Raw genomic sequence first — 25,269 nt, 5'->3', positions numbered from 1 at the left:
TGTGTTCTAGTGATGTTGTTTTTAAGTGTTGACATATGGGCAAAGCTTTATAAAATAGGACCCTAATTTAGGAAAGCACTTAAGAATGTGCATAACCTTAAGCATGTTCTTAGATCTCTTTGTCACCAATGGGACTTAAACACATGCTTCAGTGCTTTCCTGAATAGAGATGCTTTCCTGACTTTGGATCTATATTGTTCAAGATCCCAGGTCATTATCACATAATATTATACAGCTGTAATGTATTTTTAAAATGTAATTAAAATACATTTTAAAAAAATCCTGTTTGATTAAGGTTTGTAAAATAAAGAAACTAATTAATACAACTCTATATAAATGAACCCACTAAGTTAATTAGATAGACAAATAATATTTCGCTATACGCAGCAAGTCTGCCTTAATAATAGAGCCAGCAACTAATGTAGAAAAGTGATTTTGCTGCAGAACTCATCTACAGTTGGGAGTGTTGCTGGAATACTTTAAGTGTAGATATTCAGGTTCTGTGTGAATGGGGAGAAGCCATTTGTAAGAAAGGCAGTGTTAGTTTTGTGATGTCAGGTTAAAAATCAATTTTTTTAATGTCCACTTCTTGAGTTTCTCTTTCCCTGTAGCAGTGATGTCCTCAAAACACTTGTAGCACTCTGCACATTTCCAGCTGGTTTTGATGTCAGCTTTTTTAGGTCAAACACAGTAATGCTGAACTCAGGATTGGCAACTAAGTGAAATAGGGGACAGAGTTATGTGTTTTGGTTTTTTTTACATGTACATCCAAAGGTGAACCACAAAGCAAGAAGAAAAGCGTGTCTATACAAATGTATAAAGGAGATCTCAAAGTTCTTTCTATTCCACTCCCTCCACTTGCACACAGATATACTTTCCTTTCTGATTCTCCATTACAATCAGGCTTTGACTATCTTTTGTGGGTGGATGGCCGTAGCCATTTTGGGGAGGACTGAAATGGTAACATCATAACAGGTTGAAACCTGAGATCTTGATTTTCCCAACCCATAAGACAAGTCTGACTTAACACCCCTCGCCCTCTTCAGCTGATGACAGGGAAAGCTGTAGCCTTTTGGAATGTTACCACCAAAGTCCTCCAGCTAAAAGTGGGAAGTTGGAACATGACAGACCTAATGTAAATAACAGCCGCAGTATTTTTTCTGTTTATCTTTGTACATCAGTGGTTTTCAACCTGTGGCCCGTGGATCCCTGGGGGTCTACAAACTGTCTAAGATTTCCAAAGGGGTCCGCAGCTCCATTCAAAAATGTTTAGGGGTCTGTGAATGAAAAAAGGTTGAAAACCACTGTTATACATCATAAATGAGCAATAAAGGCCCCACACGTCTAGTTACCAGTAAACATTTAATGATTTGGGATCTTGATTTTTAAAAGTTGGGCTGTTCACAATTTTATGATATATATTGATTTAGTCAATGGTGGCCAGCAACTCGCATATGTGCCCAGGCACGAGTAGGCAAAGCGGTTTTTTACTGGCTGAGCTTATCCCTGCTTGAAATCATGTGTAAGAATACAAGGGGCAAAATACTGGTGTTAAATCTGTAAGAACAGACAGCAGTGAGATGAATATATATATAAGGGAACAAAGTTCTTTAAATCATGTTTTGTAATTTTGGCTGCGTCATTTAGTTTTGCTTCGTTGGGATGTCTCTTAACCTTTCAGTTACTACGTAAATGGACGAATCGCTACCAGAGAGGATTTCTTGAGTCCTGAAGTGCTGGATACCTTTATTACAGCAGTAAAAGATGTTCTTCAGGTACAATGTTGTGTTAAATTGTCTGTACACTCAGCTACCATGATGATGGGTGTATAAGAACCAGAATAGAAATTCTTGGCTAGCTATACATCTAAAGAATCTCAATATTTAGATGCTGTACTCATTGTAAATAATATAACAAATATCAGTACTGACAACCTTTGATCTCAAGGAAGATATTTTAATATGAGGCCTTGGTATCTACTAAGCAGAATATTATAAACCATGAAAATGAATTGATAGTTATTTGTTCATGCCATCATAGCCCCAGAGATGAAATTTATGGCTAGATTCTGCCCCCTTACTCACACTAAGTAATATCTTATTCCCAGAATACGCCTGCTGATTTCAACAGGACTACTTACACAGTAAGATCCTGTGTGTAAGGGTTGCAGAGTCTGGTCCTGATTAATTTAGATTTGGGAATCTATTCTTTAATATATGTGAGTTTAAAAAATATAAATTTTCTTTCCCCTACTCCTGTTCATCAGAACTCTTATGGAATCTTTCCTCATTAAATATAATCATATTAGGAGGCACTGAAAGTCATGTGATCTCTCTAGAGATCTGTTCTAAAGTGCATAATTTGTGACTATTTATTTAGGCAGATCCATATATGTACTTACTTTCCTCTCTTTATCCTAATGACGCAACATTCTCTAGATTGTTGATGGAACTGTACCTGGTAAAAAGGTGTGGCTGGGAGAAACAAGTTCAGCCTATGGCGGTGGAGCTCCCAGACTGTCTAATACATATGTTGCTGGTTTTATGTAAGTAGAACAGCAGGTCTTTAAAGTTTCTACTTTTTTCTGTAGGGCTCTGGGTTTTTCAGGAGCTCCTCCAGTTAAATGACCACCATTAAATGCCCAGCATGTCAGCAACATTCCCCTGTCTGAGTAGGACTGGCTTTCTTTGGAGCCTCATAACACTTCTGCATACAGACCTGAGGTGATCACTCTCATGCCAGTTAGGAACAGAGAACATTGATCCCAAAACATTCCCTGTGTGAGGGATCTAGCCAAAGACCTGGTATTTTATGTTAAGTACTGGCCAGGAGAATGTTTGCTTGACTTTTAACGCTGTATGGAAAGCGTGGCCAAAATAAGTGTGGCCTATAGACCGCAGTACAACCGTCGTAGCATTCTATAGGGTCAGTGGTTCATGTGTACGTTTGGAGGTGTGGGTCAGCGAAACTACAGGTCTCAGCATACTAACACCGATCATACTGGGGGGGAAAGTTCTGGTATTATCCCTAGTTTCATGCATAGCTGGCGCACCCTCCACTTGTGATGCCAAAATAAGATGCGACTGACAGAGCAGATCTTCACCATATGTTTGTCTGTATTTCTTTTTTTGGCTGACAGTGAAATAACTCACCACACAGATGTTTAAATTGTTGCCACTGGATTTCAACGTTAACGCTTCATTGAAATGAAAGGACAGTGTTTACGCTTTTCTCAGAAGATACTTTCAGTCAGTCTGGAGACTCAGGCAGACATAACTGCGTTGGTTCACGTCTGGTTCATGTTTTAGCGACCAAAAAAATCTAGAGAATTATTTTTACAAATGAAAGTCAAAAGCTAGAGCACACGATGATCTCTTCATGTGAGGCTCCATCTGAAACTTATTGCTTCTGTTCAGGACACAATCACATGCTGAGCCTTTTCGTCTCAATAGGCTGCCGCTCTTTACTCAAGACGAAGATGGTGACGAGAGATTAAGGAAACAGCACAGTAGACTCAGACAGCTAGTCAGATGGAATGTGAAATGGATTTTCAGAGACGCTCCTGCCATTTCTGTATTTTGATTTAGTTCCATGGGGTTTTTGTGCTTAGTATTATCATTTTGATTTTAATTCTCATTTCATGTACAAGGCCGCTGAGATGGCATGTAACGTAGTTTAGATGAGCAGTTTTTTCCCTGTTTATTTTGGTGATGGTGATGCAAACTTTTTTTTCTTTTTTTGTCTCCTGTTCTCTGGCAGGTGGTTGGACAAATTAGGACTGTCGGCCAGAATGGGTATTGATGTGGTGATGCGACAAGTGTTCTACGGAGCAGGAACCTATCACCTGGTGGATGCAAATTTTGAACCTTTGCCTGTGCGTATACAATAGCATTGCCTTAATAATAATCATACATATTGTATCTATTTGTATTCTGGTTAAACCTGATGTGGAGAGAGATGCCAGCTATTTTTACCTCCCTAAAGAGACTCACGTATACATGCCTGTGACATACCAGGGTACAATCTAGACTAATAAGCAGGTGTGTCACTCCTGCCCTGCTGCCTTGGGTGCCTTACAATGCGTTACTGAAGTAGCTTCCACCTAGGCCGCTCACAACCAGCCTTCCAGCATGCAAGCCACACCCTGAGTGTCCGTATGTAACTGCAGCCTGCCTGCCACACTTGGGTTACGCTCTGGCTCTCACTAGCCTTGGTTATACTGTAGGGTGACCCCAACACACCCCTAGTCCCAGATTTCCCCTCAGAAATGTATGTCCTGCACTGCCCAGCCCTCTCCTTGACAGTACAAATTATATTAAGTTGGTTGTTTCTTTAAGAGAATAATATGCACGCAGCTTGTCACCCCAAATGAAGTTACCCAGCCACTTCAATTTAAACACACTGGATTAGATAAACCAATAAAACAAGTTTATTAACTACAAAGAGAGAACTTTTAAGTGAGTACAATAAGGTATAAAAGTCAGAAATGGTTACAAGAAAAATAAAGACTAACACCTAATTTAACAAACTATATCAGATTCAAGCAACGTTTCTCACCACATGCTTACTGCAGTCTTACTGACCAAACTGTGGGACGGGAACCCTCCCCCAGAGTCCAGTTTCTTCCTTTGTCCATTCAGGTACAGTGAAGGCGATAAGCAGGGAAAGAGAGAGGGGTGCCTTGGGGTGTTTGTCCCTCCTTTTTAAAGTTTCAGTCCCTCTCTTCAAAAACATTCCCAGCTGAGCATGGGAGATGAAAAGTCAATGTGGAAGGATGTTCTATGCTGGTTTTTTCTCACCTGTTTGAGCTTCCTTTGTTTCCCTTCCTGCCTGATGACTCTGGTTACTGTTTAAATGCAAATTAAGCAGAGTATACCTTCCTTTATTTAGGACAGACCTGTTTGCCAAGCTCTGTTTGGGCAGGGCTATGGGGTTTGGAACATGTGTTAATAACATCATAGAAGGAACTCTTATAACTTTACTGACAGCGTTGCCACACATATTTTATCAGGACTGTGCTGACCAGCAAATCATGAGTTTTCAAATGATACCGTACAAGACATGCCTTGTACAAAAATTATTATACTAGCGTGTAGGTGTCATCAAAGGGTTACATTCTGTCACAGTATCCATGTATCTAAAATCAATTAAGTTCTGAATATGGGTCATGTGCAGTCTAAGAAAGCAATAGGTAAAGAAAAATAGGGGAAAAATTATGTGCTTGAGCAGCAGAGATGGACCTGAGCCACAATGTTCTGATCTAGATACAAACTTTCCCAAGTCTTCTGAGGAGTCCATGCTTTGGTTTGGGGGTTTCTCTAATGAGTGCTAAATGATTTTCAAATGTTAATGATTTGAGATATTTCAACTTAGTTATTTGTTATGAGCTAATAGCATAAGAATGTTATTTTTAAGAACAAAGCTGTTAGTCATAATCGTTGAGATAAAAAAGCAACAGAAACCAATACACTTTTTCATTTCCTTATAACATAGGGATCCAGATTTATTTGGATTAACTATAAAGGTTCTACTCTCTTTCTATGAGTGTAGAACTCTCATTAGTGCTAATTGCGATTATACATGGATATTGGGAGGAGTAATAGTTCTCATCCTTCTTTCCTTCCTTCCCCACACTTGATCTATTTCCAAGTTGTGGCTGCTATAAATTCATGAAAAAAGGGCTTTATAATGGAAACTGGTGTATGTAACTATGATGCTGTTTTATGTATCCTGCTCATTGTAAGATGTCCCCGGGGGCAGGGCTGTGGGGGGATTTAAGAGTTAGTATTTGTCGTTCTTGTTTTCCTTAATCTAAAATAGAAGTTATCTAGAGTAGATAGTGGGAAATGTATATGATTGTAAATAAATCCGGTTTGCTGGTGAATCACTCATCTGAAAATTTAGATCTTTTTCTATACAGCAGCCTTCGTTCTGCAGGGCAAATATCTTTCATGAACCAGAGAAAATTTAAAAATAACAGTCTTATTTTGGAACCAGTCAGCCTTCATATGGTCCTTATACATATGGTCATGGGGAAGGAAACGAGTCTGCTAAAATGGAACTTGTCTTTTCCCCATGTGTTTTCCAAGACATATCTACCAAGCTTATCTAAAGTCCATGTTTTCCCTGGTGTTAGAACTACAGAGCTAATCTAGCAGAAAGCGAGTTGCAGTGTATGCTATCTCCTCTTCAGAAAACAAACCAAGTTACAACAAGGAACAGTGCAGCAATTTAAATACATGGATCCCTGATCCTGATCTCACAGCATTTTTGCATTAGGATAATTACAGTGACTTCAGTGGAGTTACTCCTGACTCTCTCGGTTGTACGAGTTCGGAATCGATCTCCTGATATTTATAAAACTGCTTTATTGGAAAAGAGCTGTTCAAACCAGGCACGGTTAGAGCTAATTGAGGGTCCATCCCCGTGAAGTACTGAGGGCTGCTCAGCTCCCGTTGATTTCAGTTGAAAGTTAGGGCGCTCAACACTCTGCAGAAGGTGCTTACCATTGTGCAGGATCAAGACCTGCATCTCCCACTTGAAGGACTCCTATTATCCCCCTATGAAGAGAGGAGAGCAAAATAGCTCTAAATGTACCTTCTACACTCAGCAAATCGATAACAGGATTTTTCTTTGTCACATTATTTGTTGTGAATTTGAACTAATTTGATATGAAAGACATTACAAAAGAGAAAATAAAAGGAAAAGCACCAAAATAGCAGAAAAGCGACTCTCTTAATTAAACAAAAAAGTCTGTCACCATATACTGCTTTAGCTCTAAGTTGCACTAGCAGATGCAGTTACTGGGTTTTTAGTCATTATATATCATCTGCATGAGGGTATTCACACTCCCAACAGCTTGATGGTGGTAGCAGAGTGAATGCACAATAACAACATACCGTGTATGGCTTGCCAAGTTCTGCAATTTAATGGAGGGTGGGAGGTGCAGCCACTGGAGACTGCGAGCCCAGCGTGGCTCAATATCCATCAATGGATGATGGATCTAGTGGTTTCAGGAGTCTGCACTTAGGTATTAAAAATGAGAGGCTGCAGCCTGCCCTGGTACATGCATATTGGATGTGGCCCTCAAGCTCCTGGCTAGTTATCATTGGGACCTTGTTAGGGTAACATTTTGGATACCCCTGACACAGTGCATGGTGATATTGTAGTCTAGTGTCTGAGTGTAATTTCCCTCTTACCTAAAATACCTTGTTTGCCATTTGGAAACATGTTTTGTTTTATATGCAACACAGGATTATTGGCTTTCTCTGCTGTACAAAAAACTGGTCGGCACCAAGGTACTAAAAGTTGGCCTGAAGGGAGCAGATCCGAAGAAGCTTCGAGTGTACCTTCATTGCACGAATAACCACAAGTAAGCATTTAAATACAAGAACCAGGAACAACTGAATACAGTAAAAATAGGGGCCTTAATGCACAATTAGCCCATTGTAACCAATGGAAACATTCTGACAGGCTAAACGGGGCTGTAGATCAGGCCTCGCAATTAATCTGCAGTTACACAGTGTAACACCTAGAATGGGGAGGGGAGTTCTAGAAAAACATTCAGGAGTCTCTTATGAAACTTTCAACAACTCGGTCCATAGGAATTATATGAGAAGGTATAGATGGTGTTGTGGTTAAAGCCCTGAGCTGGTACTCAGGAAATCTGAGCTTTTTATTCTTTGCTCTGCTTCAGACATCCTGTGAGGCTTTGGGAAGTCACCACGTTTCACTGTGCCTCAGTTCCCCATCTGTAAAATCGAGATATTTCTTTTTTCTTCCCCCAGCCCTTTGGTCTAACTCTCTGGGGCAGGGACTGCTTCTGAATGTGCGTGTACAGTGCCTAGCACAATGGGGCCCTTATCTCAGCTGGTACTTTTGGATGCTACTGTACTACAAAAAAATACCACCACCATTGGGTCCATCCAGTCCAATATCCTGCCTCTTGTGAGGGGCTCTGGAAGGAGTCTTCTTACCCGCCATAGAACTAATTCTAAGGAAATGAGAGCAGTGTACTTGCAGGTGCAACCTTGTACCTCATCTCCTTGCCATCGATGTTGCTCCCTTAGTGGCTAAGGCACTGGGGCTGGTGGGGTAGACATAGCTGCATATCCAGCAGCCCATCCCATGTCTCCCTGCATTCTGGGATGTTGTGAGCAGTTCATCGCTCTTGGTGCACTGGGGGCACAGACACACACATGGAGTTTTGCCATTCATGCTCTCCCTGGGCAGAGGAACCACAATTGTTCTGGTGAAGAGGGAACGTGATCTGCCCAATTGTGAATACAGCTCCTTTCAAATACTATCACGTATTTTTAATATGTAATTGCTAATGTGCCTTTCTCTTCCCTTTCAGCCCAATGTACAAAGAAGGGGATGTTACTCTGTTTCTTTTAAACCTCTATAATGTCACCAAACATGTGCAGTTGCCCCATAACTTATCTAATAAGCATATAGATGAATACCTTTTATTACCTCATGGGGAACAGCACATACTTTCCAGGTGAGAATCCATTTTCTTTTATTGTAAATTGTACTCTCACTATCATGTAGATGAGCTATAAAAACAGGTCTCTATTTTCAATTTTTTAGGATAAAAAATAATTACTTTGATGTTTTAGTTTTTTGTAAGTGCTCACTTATAACATTTGGTCTCTTAAAACCAGGCACTGTTTATGAATGTTATTGATATGTCTGCAGAGCTACCATGTAATGACTATTATTGATGATCTGTTTCTGCATTTAATATGGAACATGGGAGTGATGGAACATCACAAAAACGTATTGATCAAAAAGGCTGCCTGTATCCAGGTTCAGTATTTTAGGCTTGATTCTAATCTCAGACCAATTTTGAACACAGGTGTAACTGCAGTGATTTCAGTGGAGTTACTCTTAATTTACACTGGTTTTATTAAAATTACAACCAGGCCTTCTGTGTTTAACATCTCCTATTAATATTGCTAACACATAAAAATGGTAAGGATCTGTATCCTTAGATTCTAAGGTCAGAAGGGACCACTGTTATCATCTGGTCTGAGTGCACCTCTTTGGGTGTCGAGTATTAACAGTTTCAAGAAAAACAGAAGCTTATCTGTGCTTTTCAAAGTACATTCTCCACCCAACTTGTGATTGTGAACAGTTGAACAACAAAACAAGTCTACTTTTCAGTTTTCTTTAGTTACCCCACATAAGTGTGTGTGTGTGTGTGTGTGTATATATCATATACATAAATGTAGCTTGCAGGCAGCTTAATAGATCTAGCAGACATGCTGCCAGTATCCTGTACACTTCTAAGTCTGTACGGATGGGGGTGGAAGTGGTTTAACTACTTTAAAGCAACATAAATCTGCCTTAATGTCTGCGCTTTTCTCCTTTCTTCCAGTCACACCAAGTGAGCTTTGTGTTAGGTGGTGCACACAATGCATAAGTAACCCAACAACCTCTCTCTATGCAGGTCTGTTCAGTTGAATGGTCATGTCTTAAGGATGGTGGATAGCAAAACACTGCCAGCACTTACTAAGAAACCCCTCCCTCCCGGGAGTGCTCTTGGCCTTCCAGCTTTTTCATACGGATTTTATGTAATAAAAAATGCAAAAGCTATTGCCTGCATTTAAACATTGAACACATCCTCACAGGACGGTTGCAGGCGCATTGTGGCTAAAACTCAAGTTTGATACTAGAGGGTCACGTTTTTGCAATAAGCATTAACTCTGGCGAACTTGCTGCAAATCTGCTGGAGTGGCAGCAAAAGCTGGGGGAGGAGAGGGCATAAATGCATATTGTGTACTGTGTACATGAACCATATTGATGTAAACCTCCAAGAACATTTTACCCAGGTTTTGGGGAGGTTGCTTCCTTCCTCTCTTGGGCCCCCAGTGGTCCACTTAGCAGCAAGTCCTTCTCTATTCTGCACACTCTGTCGCAGGAGCTGATTACACTGTGTCTGCAGATCTGCTAGCTAAAGACTTTGATATTCCCTCATCGCCTAGGTTATATAAATTTAAGCACAATTGTTATAGCAGTCTTTTTTTTCTGAGAGCAGATGAGGTTCATGAGGGCTTTTTAAAAAATATCTCTCTCCCCCCCGCCATGTTTTTATTCGCACTGTTCCTTTAATGCCCACATCATATGGGAGAGCAGGAGACAATCATGGGAAAGCCACCACTAGCTACTGCAGGTAATGAGCTTCTGATTTTTTTGCGCATTAAGGGATGTCCAAAGCCCAGTTGCACTTTTCAACTGTTAGTTATGTTGGGGGCGAGGGATGGAGAAAACAAGCAAAAGGAAGATGAATAAAGGAAGGATTATCTAAATGGAAGGAGGGAAACAGTGAGGAAAAATGTTGAAACTTTGGGCTTGTCTACACTTACAAGTGCAGCTATGCCACTGTTGTGCTTAGTGAAGACACTACCTATGTCAACAAGCGAGCTTCTCCCATTGACGTAGGTACTCCACCTCCCCAAGAAGCACTCCTGTAGACGTAGCGCTGGCTCCAGTGGGAGTTAGGTCAATATAACTGCATCACTCAGGGGTGTGGATTTTCACTCTGATAAAACTTTTCACTCAGTTATCCTGAAAAATCAGTATAGCAATGATCTCCTTTTAACCTGCTTCCCTGGCTCACAGATGTCATCAGTGTTGGGAAGAAGTTACCTCTAAACAACTCCATGAGGAACTGTGAATATGCTCATTGAAGTCCCCTCATGTCACTACCAAGTGCCTGAATTATGATCAGGCTGGATGGTTTCACTAACTGTAGAAAAGGCACAGAGGATCTGACTCAAAGCCTATTGAAGTCGGAGATAAAACTTCACTGGGCCTTTGGATCATGCTCAGAATAACAAACATGAGTGTAGGAGACAGCTGATTTCTCCCAGTCAGAACTGTAAGACCTCTCCAAGTCTATAAAAGTCAGGAGATCTTTTAAGATTCTTTGGGTCAGCAGAAGTAAATGTCAGCTGGCGCCACCTTCTCTTGGTAGCCTTTCAAAGTCAATTTTCCTTCTCCCTTAAACTTACTGCATTCTTCCTATACTTTTACTCAGGAACTATTTATTCTGTCACAAATAAATCTCAAAACACCAAACAGCAATATAACTTAAAGCACAGCTATTGCCTTTGATATGTTTGTACCTAGTTTTCTTAAAACATACAACCTGCTACAGTGCAAACTGTGAATGCTTATTTTGAGATGTATAGGGGAAAAAGTTTCATATGACTATTTTTCCTATTCAGGATTTAAGAGACAATTGGGTAAATAAGGAACCAAATTTAGATTGTTTTTAAAAAAAACACTACTTTATAAACATACAAATCACTGAAATATAGTTATGACATTTTGTTTAAAAATTGCAATGAAAACATAATTTGTGTTCAACTTAAAATATTTCATTGCAGTGTTTGCAACCCAAAAAGTACACCGTTGTGCTAATATATACATGCCCAAAAGTGAAATTGGTATAAACAGAAGCAAGACCAAGTCTCTCTTCATTCTCCAAATTCAAATGGAAGAAGTAAACACAGAATAAATTATGGAAAAAAAATTAGATTTATAAACGTTCTTAGTTGTAACAGTCTAAAGTTTTGAAAAACAAGTAGTAACATTTGGTTTTGTAGCCTGACAGCACGCTTTACAGAACCGTTCTTAAACCAGCAACACAGCCAACCCTGTTTGTAATGACTTTATATTTGCATATTTTAATAAAATTTACATTACAGTTTAATTGTGTTTTCTTTAGAATATCAGTTTAAAAATGGAAACACAGCTCTCACTGTTTGTTTTACTATTGTGACATTTTTATATTTGCACATTTTTAATAAAGTAATTTTTATCACATTTTAGTAATTGTGGTTTTTTTTAGAAGGTTTGTTAGCTTATTCACATCTGGGAAAGGTACATCCTTACAGTCAGATTTTTTTCTATTAATCAAACCTCCTGCAGCTGTCTTTCTATGGTTTCCCATGAGAGTGCAAGAGAGAAAAAATAAAAGAACCTCATCTGAAGCACACAACCTCTTATTGCGATTTATATTTTTTGTGGAACACCATCTGACAAACACTGATTTTACAGTTTCAACCAGATGAATATAAAACAAGGGGATAACAGTACAAATGCAAGGGAGCATGGAGACAAGGCTTGTGATGTCAGCATGTAAATCATTGTGATAGTTTCATTTTTAAACATATGGCCTCTTTAATAGATAATTATCATTACAGAGGTAACAATTAGTGATATTTAGAACTTGGATAGTGCTTTTCAACCTCAAAATACTTTACCAATGTCATTAACCTTTATAACACCCTCTGAAGAGTACTATATAATGAACAGGAAAGCACTATTAGCCGCACTGTACAGGTGAAGACATTGAGGCACCGAAGTTAAATGATGTGTCCAAAGTTACAAAGGGTTCAATGTCAGAGCTTGAATTAGAATCCCAGGTTCTCAGCACTGGGCTCATGTAACTTGACCATGCCTATCTCCCTTCCACTACAGTTGTTGCCTTAGCATCTTGTTTTATGGTTTTTCCATGGCATTATAATAAACCATAGGAATTTAATGTAGACTAAGGAATTGGTACATACATGAAATCATAGCTCACAAATGTTTTTCCTATCCCCATTTTAATTATTTTCAAAGAAATTACTTTGTTTTAATACTTGTGGTGTTAGGTAATAAAGCAAGTCCTCACTCACCTCTCCAGCACCCGAGTTCGTGCGGAGTTGGTATGGGGCACACAATTCTGTCAGAGACCAGACACCAATGCGTTGATCAACGGGCTCACACTATTCTTAGCTCTAAAAAGCTTTAGATTAAGTGTGGCCCCTTTATTAGGGGTGAGCATCAATATTTATACACAGAAGTAAACAAAGTGATTAACAAAAGATAATGGTCATGCATAATTAATCAAGATTTTACAGGAAAAGCAAGTTAACAAGTAAATGCATAGAGATAAAGGCTAATGGCTACTAGGGAAAGGGGGTGTCATGAGTAGTTTGCAGGTCAGTGCTTTGTTCAAAAGGGTTCAGGAAGGATTATGCAGAGACAGTCAGTCTGGGTGTTTTTTGGCTCCCCAAAGTTCACCAAAAGTTTAGACCCAACAGTGGCATTTTTCAGAAGTATATAAGAGAGAACAGCATTTGTGTACAGCAGGAAAGATTAACAGCTTTGGCATGTCCCTCTTCTCCCATCGTCCCCAAAATTGGAAGGAAGGGGAATTCAGGTTCACACACCTGACATGGTTCGGTTAAGCAAACGTAACCTAATCATCATAAAGTTCTGTGTTTTGTAGTAGTATTTTCCAGAAGGTGATTATCTCCCATGAACTCGCCTAGTCCAGCTACTTAAAGTACGTCCTTAAGCGTGAAGCAGGGACAGAGACTGGCTCTCCTTACAGTGTATAGGGGGGGGAAAAAGGAAAGCAAAGTGTGTCTACGAAGTTTCCAGTGTTAAGACACTTAAATTTGGGGTCCTGTTTTGTTAATCACAATGCAGCAGGTTGGTATATGTCAATGTTCAAGGTACCTGTGAAGGAAAATGATAGGGGGAACATAAATAACCAGGAAAGAATTAATGGAGCTAGAGTCTCCAACTGCATGGGAATCATTAGCAACCAATTGCCTTATGTGATCACCCTCCTCTCTGCTTAGGGACAGGGCTTACAACATTTCTGCTCTTGAAAAGATAGCAAAATTCTGAGTTGGGCTCATTAGAGAGATTTTTAAATGATGGCTCGTTTCTCTATGGTATAGTCATGTGAAGTGGAGAAATGATATATAGAGATAGGTGCAAATCCAAACTGTAGAACCAAATGGCTGGGAACTTTGGGAAAGCATGACTCAGGCTGGAAGTAGTGGGCCATGTGATGAAAGCTTCCAGAAGAATTCCCTATGTGTGAATATCAAAGTCTTTGGATGGAGATAGGTAAAATAGAACAGCATAAGTTTTTATTGTGCCTTATAAAATGATAGTCAAATAGAAAATTATTTGCATCTACAATTTTTGTACTTACTGTTACAAATAAATTCTAAGGTTACTATACCATTCTTTCCTCTTTTTTGCAATCTGTTTACTTTGTGCTGATGATGAATGCTTTTTCTGTAAGACCTTAAAGAGGGCATTTACCTGTCACAGCAGAAGAGCTGAAAATGAACAAATACCAAGCAGCATCCACCTTTAGGTGTTACAGTTGAGGGCAATTGCACCTCTATTCCACTTCTGTGATCCAGCGAAGGCATCCACTCTAGGCTGCCGGCTTGCCTCGCTATCACCTCGCTTGAATGGAGATGGTCTCGCTCCCTCCTGACTGGGGTATTTCCAGGAGGCACAGTCCCCCTGACTGTATTCTGAAATCTCCTGCAAAAGACAGACTCCCTAAACAGCACTGATTACTTTGTCTTCAGAGGCTAACAACAAAGTAATTGCCCACAGTTGTAAGGTACCACATACACTTCCTCTGCAAACCTATTTTATTCTTAAGTTGAAAACATTCAAAACTACAAAGGAACCTACATGCATGCCAATAAGCTTACCAGAGATCACAGGAGCTGACTTTCCAATGTGCCAAGGTGTGCTCAACCCCCCCAGCTTTGCCCCAGGCCCCACTCTGCCCCTTTCTGTTGTACTAATTATATTAGACCAGTAAAAACCAGCAGGATCTTATTAAAGAGGACAAGGCAAAGATGCCACATTTATTATGATAATTTATGACTAATAACTAATATCTTAATTCTTATACACACACATTATACCTATTACCTACACACACACTATCAGGTGTTCTGCAGCTGCTGCATAGTTACCAGTCCTGAAGATAGCTTAAGTTCATGGCTTGATTTTGCAGCTTGGGTTCGTAGCTTGTGGCAGCTAACTGGCCAGGAAAGCTGGGCACAAGGCTGAGCTGGATCTCTGTTGGGCAGGCACCAATGTTCTTCCATGTTGGCAGCAGAATGTTACCGAGAGTCTCTCATCTCACCCTTCTTTTTTATAGGCTTTTAGTTTGGATTCAAAGTCTATAGGTCTTGCTGTGTCACGCTGCCTCTAGGTTTAGATTGATCACCCATCAATTGCAGGTGTGACTTTCAGCCTTGGACCTGGCTTTGATCTTCCTTCTGTTGTCCTTTTCTTTTTAGGGTGGATGCTTCTTACTTTGTTTAGGGCTGTTGTCTAGATCTTCAGCTGTTGGTATTTGAACTTTATCTCATCAGGACAGGCTGGGGCTGGAGGTTGATTCCATCATCCGTACATACCTCATTCACACATCTAAACTAAACTAATAAGATTACAGCAGAGTTTGCAAAAATGAAGGTTGGAGGAAGCTTTTACAAAATGGAGTGAGTGTTTTAAAATGGGGTTTGAATTACAATATGGAACAGAAGTTACAGTGTAGGCAAGTGTAGTGAATGGTGAACAGAAGTTACATTAATAAAGTGAACAATTAAAAACAATTTCATTTATCAGTTCTACATTGTCCCCCTTTTGACCCTTCAATCCAGGGGCATTGAATGGGTCACACTTTATGTAATTGTTTTAAGGCAGAACCAACATAACAGTTAGGATTACTAATAGGTTGACATTGTAGGGCAAGGTGATCTGTTGCAAACTAACCAAATAATTATAACTAGGTGAATATAACTAAACCTATTACAATTGACTAAACACCAGATATAACCTACACATAAATGAAAACAATTATAGTTATAATAATTGGGAATAAATGAAATTGTTTTCAATTGTTCACTTTATTAATGTAACTTCTGTTCACCATTCACTACACTTGCCTATACTGTAACTTCTGTTCCATATTGTAATTCAAACCCCATTTTAAAACACTCACTCCATTTTGTAAAAGCTTCCTCCAACCTTCATTTTTGCAAACCCTGCTGTAATCTTATTAGTTTAGTTTAGATGTGTGAATGAGGTATGTATGAATGATGGAATCAACCTCCAGCCCCAGCCTGTCCTGATGAGATAAAGTTCAAATTCCAACGGTTGAAGACCTAGACAACAGCCCTAAACAAAGTAAGAAGCATCCACCCTAAAAAGAAAAGGACAACAGAAGGAAGATCAAAGCCAGGTCCAAGGCTGAAAGTCATGCCTGCAATTGATGGGTGATCAATCTAAACCCAGGGCAGTGTGACACAGCAAGACCTATAGACTTTGAATCCAAACTAAAAGCTTATAAAAAAGAAGGGTGAGATGAGAGACTCTGGGTAACATTCTGCTGCCAACATGGAAGAACATCGGTGCCTGCCCAACAGAGATCCAGTTCAGCCTTGTGCCCAGCTTTCCTGACCAGTTAGCTGCCACAAGCTACGAACCCAAGCTGCAAAATCAAGCCATGAACTTAAGCTATCTTCAGGACTGGTAACTATGCAGCAGCTGCAGAACACCTGATGAATGTGGATGTGTGTGTGTGTGTGTGTGTGTGTGTGTGTATAGGTATTAGGTATAATGCGAGTGTGTGTGTGTGTGTGTGTGTGTGTGTGTGTGTGTGTGTGTATAGGTATTAGGTATAATGCGAGTGTGTGTGTGTGTGTGTGTGTGTGTGTGTGTGTGTGTATAGGTATTAGGTATAATGTGTGTGTATAAGAATTAAGATATTGGTTATTAGTCATAAATCAAATTGTTATAATAAATGTGGCATCTTTGTCTTGTCCCCTCTAATAAGATCCTGCTGGTTTTTACTGGTCTAATATAATTGGTACAAGATTTCCACCCCTCCCCCAAGCATGCCATGTCCTCACTCCTCCCCAGAGCCTCCTGCATGCCATGAAAAATCTGATCACGGCAGCTGGGAGGGAGGGAGAGGTGCTGGGGGATGAAAGGGGGCTGCTGGTAGGTGCTCAGCACCCACCATTTTTTTCCCGTGGGTGCTCCAGCCCTGGAGCACCCCAGAGTTAGTGCCTGTGCCAGAGATCACTCCAAGCCTATTGTGGGCTTTGGCAGGAGCAGTCCTTCAAAACACCCAAGGGGTTTCATTGTAGTTTCAAGTTTGTCAGTTTCAGATCAGAACAAGCATCCAGTCTTTTGGGGCCTCAGTCGGCCAACTCCTTCTACCCCTCCCTAAGGATTGGGACCCTCCATGAACTAGGGGGTCCACTTTGTTTGTCACAGCAGGAGGAAGATCCTGAACCTGTTTAAAATCAGGCTATTTATCAACAAATTATTTCTTCTTCTGCTGGTCCCTAGAGAATCCAGTCTGAACTAGAATATGCTCATCTCTCCAGAGGGTGGCGTCAAAGGGCTGATAACTGCAGAAATGTGATTAGCATCCCCCACCTCCTAGAGGGGTTACATACAATTCCAATAACATACACGACTGATATTTGATACAACAGACAACAAAGATATTAAACCTAATTCAATGTTATAACTTAACTCAGTAAATTTATCTTACATCCATAAAGTTTGGCCAGACTATTATCAATCTGTCATAGTATGAGCAGAGAGAAAAAAGTGAACTGGAGTATTTTTGGTTTTGCTCTCTGGCCTACCCAAAAGGCCCATCTAAACATTAAAAGGGAAGCAGGAAAAAAACCTTAACTGTTGAAGGACCTTTTTAAAATGCATGTGATTTAAATGGTGCTCTATCTGAAATAATGCTTTACATAAATTGTTAATCTAAAAAAATGTAATTGGACAGTTACTTTAATGTGTGCGCTAATTTAGGTTCCAATCCCACAAACATGTTAGTTTGATTGTGCAGGATTGGGACCATAGGATGAACAAAATGCTAATCTTTTGGCTTTTTTAAAAATAATTTCCACAGTTTCAAATAATAAATCTTCAGACATATCCTGAAACTCAACGATATACACAAATCAAAATATACAGCACAAACAAAACTGCACTACATGAACAGTCAGTGATTATTGCCGGAAATATGACTAGGAGTTAGGAAGGGAGAAAGGATGACAAACAGAAAATTTAAAGCACTTGTACGCAAACTCATTGTGAAATTACTTTATGGAGACTAATTATAGTGATTGCGAATGTCTGCCTCCACCCTATCATTGCATTGACATGTAATCCATTTGAGGGTGTAGAGCTCTAAGTGTACTTGTGACTAATATCCATCCTTGAGGAAACTTTCATTTTTGTGAAATCTCTTTGTCACAGAATGCAACTTATCACAAAGTAGAACTTTGATTACTGAGCCCAGATTTACTGCAGCTCTGTTTCTGAAGATTAGCTATCGTGGAACATAAAAATTTATGCACTGCAATATTTTATACACATATACACACATGATCTACTACTGCTATAACTGAAATCAATAGGAGTTTGACCATTGATTTAAATTGGAGCAAAGCAGGCTTTTGTCATATGAATGCTGCTTCTCTGATTATGAAAAGGATTCAGCAGGCCTGTAACATCGAATGTACATTGTTGACTGGATGCAGTAACAATAACTCCACATGTTTAATAGTGGATCACTAGAGAGATAAATTCTTTTAAAAAATAGCCATTATATCTACATACTGGATAACAATGGAATTCATAGTACCATCTCTTTTACCATAGAATTACACTTCAACTTGACTTGTGATTGAAGACTTTCATTTCACTTTGCTATAAATAGATGTTCATTCCACCAGTGGTCAGCAACTGTGGGTTCTCCTGTGGATCATGGTGTTCTTTACAGGATGTTTTACTGCCTTAAAGACTATTCTACAGCCAAACAATGAATGGAATAAACTGAGTGACACCCTGAACTGTACTGTTTTTCTCTGTTTCCAATTCTTCCTCTTAGGATAATTTCAATGGATTTAAAATTAAGTTTGTAGAGCTTCTGTCAGGTCTGTCACACTGAAAGGGAGGGAGGCTGTGGCATGAGACACCACTTAGCCTCCTGGGGAGGTACAGAGGTCACAGAGTCATGATGATTTGATTCCTGATACGGCACAGTCACCTGAAGCTTCTTTTGTAAGAGGCTTCCTGTTATAAATGACTCTTGCTAAATCAGCATATAAACCTCTTGCAAAGTAAGAGAATGGACTCAACCCATTTGTTTGGGGGTAAGAAGAGAATGTCTACAAAAAGAGGTGTCCAGAATACCTGCAGAGGCAATGGGCAGTAATGGCAAGATAGCAATTGTCTAGTGACTTTGTCACCACAATGGCTGTCAAGACCTGAGTTCTATTCTTGCTTCTGCCACTCACTGTGTAGCCTTGAACAATTTACTTAACCTTTCTGTGGTCAGCCTTTCTATTTGCAGAAGAGAATAAATATTTCCCTACTTTTGTAAAAACAGGGAGAAGCCCTTGGGTGAAAGGAGCTCTCCATGTGTACTACACTCATAGTACAACTTTTGCAGTGAAAACGCACCCATGACAAAAATGTTACCTGTAAAGTGCTTTCGTATCCAAATCAGGCAGGCACCTTGCTCAATGAGCTACACAGAGATTTTGGTTAAAAAACAAACCTATAAATTCATAGTGTGAAATTAGCTACCAGAGGGAGCAATTACTTAAACTATGCTACAAAGTTCATCTCCTCAATTCATAACAAGTGCTCTCTGTATTTCTAGTGCAGCACTGTCCAGCCCAAGCATTCAAGAATCAGGAGTAAGATCTCAAAAATCATTAGATTTTTTTTTAAAGTTTGTTTTTTATTTTGCCTTCCAGTTACTGAGCCTTTATAGTGCACACAGGTGATTTATTCAGGCTTTTCTCCTCCACCAGGGAAGTTGAAACTTACTTTTTTAAAGAAAACTGAGATCCTCATGTAATTAGTTGCCTCCAGGAGCTGAGACTTTAAAATATATGGAATACCACAAGATCCGGTAATGGTGATGATGGTCTTTGTAATCTGAATGCAGATTGTAATAGATTGTAAATTGTAAAGGGAGATTAGTAAAATACGAAGATAGAGCTATGACAGCCCTCATCCAAATCATACATGTGAAAAATGTTTATCACATATAATCTGTAAAATAAGATTTAAATCTATTAGGCATCAAAGCCAGCATATATAAAAATTTCATAAACAATATCAGGTAGTATTAATACTACTAAATTAAGTAATAAGAAGAGGCTTTGATAAATAGCTGAAGTGAAGTACTGTAATTAAAGAATTTAAAGTTCTTCACATTTTAATTTATAAATCCCATTATTTGTAATGTATGTTGCCAAATGCACTTAGCAGAAAAGTTGAAAGCCTTTGGTGGGAGTTGGTAGATAAACAGCAAAGGCACAAAGATCCGCACACAAAAAGCATGGATTTTTTGTAAGAGCAAATGTATTGGGAGTAGATGTAAACTTAAATATTAGTTCATAGAAATTAGAGATGGAAAAGATCTATTAGGTTATTTAGTCCATCCTCCAGTCAATACATGATTGATCTCTACATTATATATTCTGTTGTTTTGTTCAATCTTTGGGGGACTATTCCACAGTCCAATAGATCTCAGAGTCAGGAAGTTTTTCTTAATATTCAGCTAAATTTTCCTTTTCTTAATTTCCTTTAACTACCTGTGGGTTATTTCGTTTCTTTCCCTTAAACATTTCCTCTTACTGACTTTTTACTCATATCAATTATAGATAACTATCTTGTCCACCCTCTTAGTCAACATTTATAACTAACTTTTGTTTGTAGTCGGTCTTTCCAGTTTCCTAATTAATTGCTCTTTGCTGAACTCACTGCAATTTGCTTACGTGTTTCTGGTGCTGAGTAGCCCAGAACTGAACACAATATATTAGGTGTAGTCTCAGAAGTTCTATCTGAAACACAATGTAAAAATAGCACTACCTTGTACAACACAAATGCAGCTCTTTCTGTGTAGATAGTCATATCTGCTGACTTTAGTAACCAAGGTACATTTGTATTGCTTTTTACTCCCTCTCATTCTGCAGTGGCCAACAGCTCTGAGATATGCCTTGATGAACAGTTCCAATCAGTTACACCTGTGCATATTCAAAGACCACACCAGGGTTGAAGAGATATTAGAAGACATAATTTGGCCTGCAGAAACTTCCGTGGCAGAGGTGAGTAAGAAGGAAAGAACCCAGCTTGACTATTTTCAGGGCTTGCATTTAGTTAGAAAGAAATATCCTTTGTTTTTGTTGACTGAGTCTATCTTATGTGGAAATCGAGACAGCATGAACAGCAATGTGTCATTCCCCCGTCCCATGCCATTTTTAGAATTACTTTTTTAAAAAATGCAATTTAGAGATTTGTAATATGTGAAAACATTACAGTGGATACAGAAACTGACTGAAATTAAAGTCCAGGCCTACAAAGGAAAATAATATGAACTAAAGTTAAAATAAAAATATTAAAATGTCAAGTCATTAATTCAAAGAAACACCATCAGGCTAGGTTAGGACCTGAAACATATTCATGGCTTTTTCTTTTTAGCTAGAAGAAACTTTAAAACACATGAAGACTAAGTTTTGTTGTTAAAATATCTGTCGCTGTTTTGATGTCCCTAGCTCTGCAGTGGGGAATGTATATGACATTCTGGGGTGCAATCCAGACCAGTAAGGAGCTGAGTCACTCCTGCAACACAACCTTGAGTGCTTCACAATGCTTCACTGTTATAGCTTACAACTTGGGTTGGTCACAAGCAGCTTGCCAGCACACAGGCCACACCCTGAGTGCTGTGTAAAGGCACAGCGCTGGACCAGCAGTCTGTCAGCAGTGATCAGCCACACTCTGTCTTCCAGCAGCACTGGTTATTACTTTCAGCATGACCCCAATGCACTCCCTGTTCTGAATTTCCCCCTCCAAAATGTGTGTTTTGCAGTGTCCAGACCGCTCCTAGACAATCCAGATATACTAGCTCCATTGCCCCCTCTAAAGGGTAAGTATCCACCAATGCTACCTTAAATTAAGTTACCCAAACAATTCACGACACTGGATTAGTTAAAGAATAAAACAAATTTATTTAACTATAAAGAGATGGATTTCAAGTGAATACAAGTAATGAGGCAGAAATGGTTACAAGAAAAATAAAGCTAAAGCACTTTAGCACTTCAGTGTAGACACTACTTACGCTGATGGGGGGGGATCTCCAGTGGCATGGGTAATCCATCGCCTTGAGAGGTGTTAGCTAGGTCTACAGAAGAATTTGTCCATTCACCTAGCACTGTTTCCACCAGGACTTAGGTCAGTTTAACTATGCTGCTCAGAAGTGTGGATTTTTCACACCCCTGTGTGACAACGCAGTTATGTTGATCTAATTTTCTGGTGTAGACTAGGCCTAAATTTGTTTTTGCACTGATTTAGTCCTTACACCAATTTAACTGATTGTACTTTAGGTTAGAAAGGTCACTCCTGGGATCTCTCTATTTTCTCCTAATTAGAAAATAGGCCAGTCTACTACAACTGCTCTTGATGGAGATGTCAGGAAGGCAATGCTTAGTGAAATCTGCTACTGCTTAGGGATGGGAAGAGAAAGAGTCACATCTTCCAATATATACCTTGAGTGAGGGGAATTATTTAAGAATGGGAGGGGGTTCTTGGTGAAGGGCATTACGCACTAATGGTTGGGGGTGAGCAGCTTTCTGGGGCTGTAGAAGAGTACACAATACCCTGCCCCCGCCCCTTTTTTTAAAATTGCTGCACTTCAAACTTCAAGAGAAACTTCTGAGCTTAAATGACCTAAACTCCCAAGTGGGTGCCCTGGGCTACAGAGTCAATCATTCCCCTGCCTCTTGGGCCACATGACTGTTTAAGTATTTACAACAGTGGAATCGTCAGAGAGAGATGAGGAATGACTCCGTGGATAGGGCACCCACCTGGAAGAGGAGAGACCCTGACTCCAGTCCATCTGCTCCAATCACTTTTTAATTATTTAATCCACAGTGGAGCACCTTCAGCAGGAGAGACTGAGGGAGCCCCACATCATAATAGCCGAGAGCTCAGCAGTTAGAGCTCTCCTATGAGAGGTAGGAGACCCCTATTCAAATCCTTTCTCCCCCAGTGGCAGAGAGGAGGAAACTGGGTTTCCTACATCCCAGGTGAGTACTCCAACCACCCTGGGCTAAAAATAATAAGGTGAGCACTGCCACCCTCTCCTCTGGCTGTTTTGTGTGAAGCAAGGCAGATCCCACAAGAGCTGCCTAACCTGCCTGACTCCAGACAGCTGTTTCCTCTTTGTGGCTTGCTAAAGAGAGGGAGATGTCTCTTTATAGCCATCTATCTCCAACACCACTCAGGTTGACATCTCCCATTGGCTAGTTTAGCAGCTCCCCACCTAGCATGCTGACTTTTGTGAATTGCATCCTTAGGCACCTACCTCTCCCTATTCATTCTACAGGGAGCTTAGCCACCTGAGTCTTCATGGTGGACTGCAGTGTTGTTCCTGGGACTTTCTAGGCACCATGACGCTCAGTGTTTCAACACCTTTGTGAATCCCAGTCTTAATCTGTGCTTCTATTTCCCTATCTATAAATTGTGATGATGTATAATTACCCCACCGGGTTGGTATGAGCCTTACTCACTGTTTGTGAAGTATTTCTAGTTCTTCAAGTGGAAGGTTCTTTCAAAGTGTTGGCAGTTGTTATTCCATAAGTAGCCATGTGTTATATTAGTAATAGGGTTGCTACCTGGCCAGTTTCCAACTGACTTGGATGGTTTTTGTACTGCCTTACTGGTTGCAATGTTTTTGTTTTGTTTTGTTTTGTTTTGTTCTCTCTCATCTGTAAGCTATTCACATATGCAGCAGCACGACTGGCTGTGCTGCAAACTTCTAACTACCACACGTGTCATAAACAGATAGTTAAGGGTTAATGTCTCTTTTACGTGTAAAGGGTTAACAAACAGGGAACCAAGCACCTGACCAGGGGACCAATCAGAAGACAAGATACTTTCAAATCTTGGTGGAGGGAAGCCTTTGTTTGTGTTTTTGGGTTTTGCTTTGTTCTCTCTGGGCTCTGAGAGTGACCACACGTACCTACAGGCTCTCTAATCTTCTATTCCAATTTTGTGAGTACAAAAGTAGAAAGGCGGTATAGTCTTTTTATTTGTTTTCCTTTATTTGCAAATGTGTAGTTTGCTGGAAGTATTTTAAATTGTATTTTGCTGGGGGGGAGGCTTCTTTCTAGTTTCTATAAGCTGACAGACCCTGTAACTTTTTACCATCTAAATTGCAGAGATAAACTTTTACCTTTTTTCTTTCTTTTTATTAAAAGCTTTGCTTTAAGACTTGTCTGATTTTTTTTCTCCTAGTTAAGGCTCAAAGGAACTGAGTCTGTGTACACCAGGGAATTGGTGGGGAGAAGGGAAAGAGAGCAGGGGGGAGAAGGGAAAAGTGAATTTCCTCTTTGTTTTAGATTCACGGAGTTTGAATCTGGATTGCCTCTGGGTGAAGGGAAAAGAGGAGGGGGGGGAGGTAACATTCCTCTCTGTGTGGTGATTCAAGGAGTTTGACTCACGGTGATCTCCTAGTGTACCCAGGGCAGAAAGGAGCTGGGAGGAAGAAAGGAGGGGGAAGGGAAATGGTTTATTCCCCTTTGTCGTGAGACTCAAGGAATTTGGGTCTTGGGGTCCCCTGGGAAGATTTTGGGGGAGACCAGAGTTTATCAGGCACTCTACTCTAAGTCCTGATTGGTGGCAGCACTACAGGATCTAAGCTGGTAATTAAGCTTAGGGGAATTCATGCTAGTACCCATATTTTGGACGCTAAGGTTCAGAATTGGGAATTATACTATGACAACACGTCACATGTCTGGGAGTGCCACCAGTGCCACACCCAGGTCATGCTCTGTGCGCTGGTCCCTCAGTATGCCTAAACCATGGTGGCTGAGGCTCCTGCTCCTCCCAGCACTGAGAAATGGGAAAGATGGGATTGGGAAGGACAAATAGACCCAAGACTTGCTATTACAGAGCAAGAAACAATTGGGACTGGGGGTGCGGGGGCAGGGGCTCCTGGGAAGGCATGGATGTAGGGGCTTATGGGCCAGGGGTCAGTCTGGGGGAGGTGGTGGGCACCTAAGAAGGGAAAAGGAAGATTGGGCTGGTGCGTGCTCAAGAATACCAGAGACGGCAAAGGAGGTCCTGCTGGTGGTAGGCAGGGCAATGGCCAGTTGCTTTGCATCTGAAGTGGTGACTCTAATTAGCAAGAGGAAGGGAGATGGTTAAGAAGTGACTGTTGGTTTGAAAAGATTAATGGTAGCCAGGAGGCTTTTGGGAATCAGAGTTATAAGAGAAGGAAGGGGTGGCTGCAGAACTGAGAGAAGCTTGTTGTCCTGCCCTAGAGAAATGGAAACGAGTGGTGGGCACAGCTATAGGCTTTGCCAGCGAAGTTCATAGGATGAGTCCATCCTC

The 25,269-nt window shown here is 40.2% G+C and overlaps 1 protein-coding gene across 3 annotated transcripts in view; it reads left to right on the top strand.

The window, feature by feature from the left end:
- HPSE (heparanase) overlaps positions 1-21,286 on the top strand; it is a 35,002-nt gene extending 13,716 nt beyond the window's left edge. The window contains exons 7-12 of one of the 3 annotated variants that reach the window (XM_050945159.1): positions 1,682-1,775; positions 2,439-2,545; positions 3,760-3,874; positions 7,254-7,372; positions 8,357-8,503; positions 20,853-21,286. In XM_050945159.1, coding sequence (XP_050801116.1) covers positions 1,682-1,775; positions 2,439-2,545; positions 3,760-3,874; positions 7,254-7,372; positions 8,357-8,503; positions 20,853-20,868 — 598 coding nt within the window. In that variant the 3' untranslated portion in view covers positions 20,869-21,286. Of the gene's footprint in view, positions 1-1,681; positions 1,776-2,438; positions 2,546-3,759; positions 3,875-7,253; positions 7,373-8,356; positions 8,504-9,454; positions 11,836-20,852 lie in introns of those variants that run through there. The other 2 variants (XM_050945158.1, XM_050945160.1) reach the window with 2 other exon arrangements.
- Positions 21,287-25,269: the final 3,983 nt, after the last annotated feature.

Source organism: Gopherus flavomarginatus, chromosome 3, assembly GCF_025201925.1.
Source record: "Gopherus flavomarginatus isolate rGopFla2 chromosome 3, rGopFla2.mat.asm, whole genome shotgun sequence".
Taxonomy (NCBI): Eukaryota; Metazoa; Chordata; order Testudines; family Testudinidae; genus Gopherus; species Gopherus flavomarginatus.
This window is presented reverse-complemented; position numbering and strand designations above follow the sequence as displayed.